The sequence below is a fragment of the Frankliniella occidentalis genome, unplaced genomic scaffold (assembly GCF_000697945.3).
Source record: "Frankliniella occidentalis isolate FOCC.00 unplaced genomic scaffold, Focc_3.1 Scaffold265, whole genome shotgun sequence".
NCBI classification, from domain to species: Eukaryota; Metazoa; Arthropoda; class Insecta; order Thysanoptera; family Thripidae; genus Frankliniella; species Frankliniella occidentalis.
Window position 1 is genome coordinate 371,543 of NW_026267391.1, and position 2,050 is coordinate 373,592.

The 2,050-nt window shown below is 55.3% G+C and overlaps 1 protein-coding gene across 1 annotated transcript in view; it reads right to left on the minus strand.

The window, feature by feature from the left end:
* Window positions 1–2,050, minus strand: part of LOC113209716 (transmembrane protease serine 9-like) — a gene marked incomplete at its 5' end in the record, with an annotated part of 19,191 nt that overhangs the window by 6,553 nt on the left and 10,588 nt on the right. Inside the window, 7 exons of the mRNA XM_052273363.1 lie at window positions 4–78; window positions 164–309; window positions 408–547; window positions 670–797; window positions 893–1,056; window positions 1,503–1,777; window positions 1,851–2,044. Coding sequence (XP_052129323.1) covers window positions 4–78; window positions 164–309; window positions 408–547; window positions 670–797; window positions 893–1,056; window positions 1,503–1,777; window positions 1,851–2,044 — 1,122 coding nt within the window. The remainder of the gene's footprint in view (window positions 1–3; window positions 79–163; window positions 310–407; window positions 548–669; window positions 798–892; window positions 1,057–1,502; window positions 1,778–1,850; window positions 2,045–2,050) is intronic.

A 2,050-nucleotide genomic window follows, 5' to 3' on the forward strand; every position in this document is an offset into this window, starting at 1 on the left:
GACGGTGTTGGGGGAGACCAGCGCGCCCGCGCAGCTGTGCCGCCGGCTGTACTTCGCGTCGCCGTACATGAGCGTGACCTGCACGACAGTAGAACACAGGCCTCGTCAAAATCAGGACTTTAAGCAAAACGTAAACGATAACCGTCTAGCACTCTGCTCTTACCACTTTGTGGCGCCAATTTTTAAGGTCCTCGGCATCGGGAGAAACGTGATTGTGGTGGCATACGTCATCAGCTGTCAATTCAGGCTTAACCTCTTTTGTGTACGCATGATAGTTGCCACAAAATTCCGTGTGGAATACTCTGCACACTGCATAGAAAATGGACACACATTGAAAAAGCATGCGACTCTGCTATTATGCCGTTGGCTCATCAGGAACAGCATGAAGAAAGGACGACAGCACTCACTGCCTCTGGCCACGGTCCCAGGACCCGTGTTGGGCACCTGCACGTCGCTGCCCTCCGACTTGACGCGCACGTTGTTCACGCAGCCGTCCGGTCTCGGAGGCCAGACGACGCTCTCGATCCAAGGTACGTAAGCCGCCACCCTGCGGGTGAGAACAACAACGGCAGAGAAACATTTACAATAAATAGGAGATCCGTAGCCGCAGTTTGGTAATAAGCTGCGCGAACAGCTGGCTCCGGCTCACTTTGCGTTCTCCCTACTGACCTGGTGTAGACACCCGGCTTGCCGAGACCACAGGGTGGCCCAAACGAGACGACTCCGACGATTCGGAAAATGCACGTGATGGCGTTGCTGGGGTTCGCTCGCATCTGGAGCGGGCCGCCAGAGTCACCCTGGGTAAGACAAATACAAAATAATGATATTTAGTTCTACGGGGAATGACACTTTGCTGGGAGGGTTCAGCTGCCTTCCCGTCCCGGCCCCTCACCTGGCAGGTGTCTCGGTTGTGCTCCCCGCCGCCCGCGCACAGCTGGGTGGCGTCCTCGAGGCCGCGGGGGACCTTCTGCATGTCCAGCTCCAGGTTGTCCCTGCAGTACCGCATGTCGCGCACGGTGAGGTTCACTTTCAGCAGCGACTGACTGCCATCGTCCTCTACAGACAAAAGAAGCAACGAAGCCTTCAGAACTGGGAATCCATTTAGTCGTGTACGAGGGGTGTGGAACTGGACACAAAATGTATACATCGCGAACAACGCGTTGAGAAACAATCATGACGCAACCGGACACAATCAGTGTGGATACAGAGTTCACGAAACGCAAGCAGGATTTTCACGCCAGGCGTGATTTTTCACGCCAGGCGTGATTTTTCACGCTTCGTAAGCTTCACACAGACAATCAGGAACCGACTTTCATCACGCGTAGCGTGAAATCACGCGTAGCGTGAAAATCACGCCCGCGTTTAGCGAACTCTGTATCCACCTTCACACACAATCGAAAACAATCACTCACAATCCGAAACAATCACACACAATCTGAAACATTGATTGTCTAGTGTACAATTTTTTGGCCAGTTCCATACCCCTCGGTCGCGTACATTACCGAAGCTGGTGGCGCCCCATCCGGTTGCGACGGCGTCCCTCCCCGTGTTGTCCACATCCATGTCAGTGTCCAGGCAGGCCGGATACACCTCCAGCTTCTGCACCCGGGCGGGTTGCGCAAGGCGCACGAGGGCTATGTCGTGGTACTTGACCGTCGCGACGTACTCGGGGTGCACAATGACCTGTGCGACCTCTATCAGCTGGTGGGTGTCGGCGGCCTTGGGCTCCTGACTGGTGCGGTTGGTCGCGCCGAGCAGCACCCAGCCCACTGGTTTCCTGTGAAACGACAAGCAAACGAACGTGTGATATTTCTCATTGTACGTCAATCGATCAGCGATCAAGAACGCACCCAGAGAGAAAAGCGCAGTGTGCGGCCGTGAGGATGAAGTCGGGGGCGATGAGGGAGCCACCACAGGAGTACTGGATGTTGTCTCGGTCTCCGTAGCCCAACAAGGCCTGTCGCCAGAAGGCATATTGGTTCAAAAAGACTGAGGGATGGGGGCGGGTGCTCGAATTGCGAGCATTATACACAGCGCATTTCGGCTAACC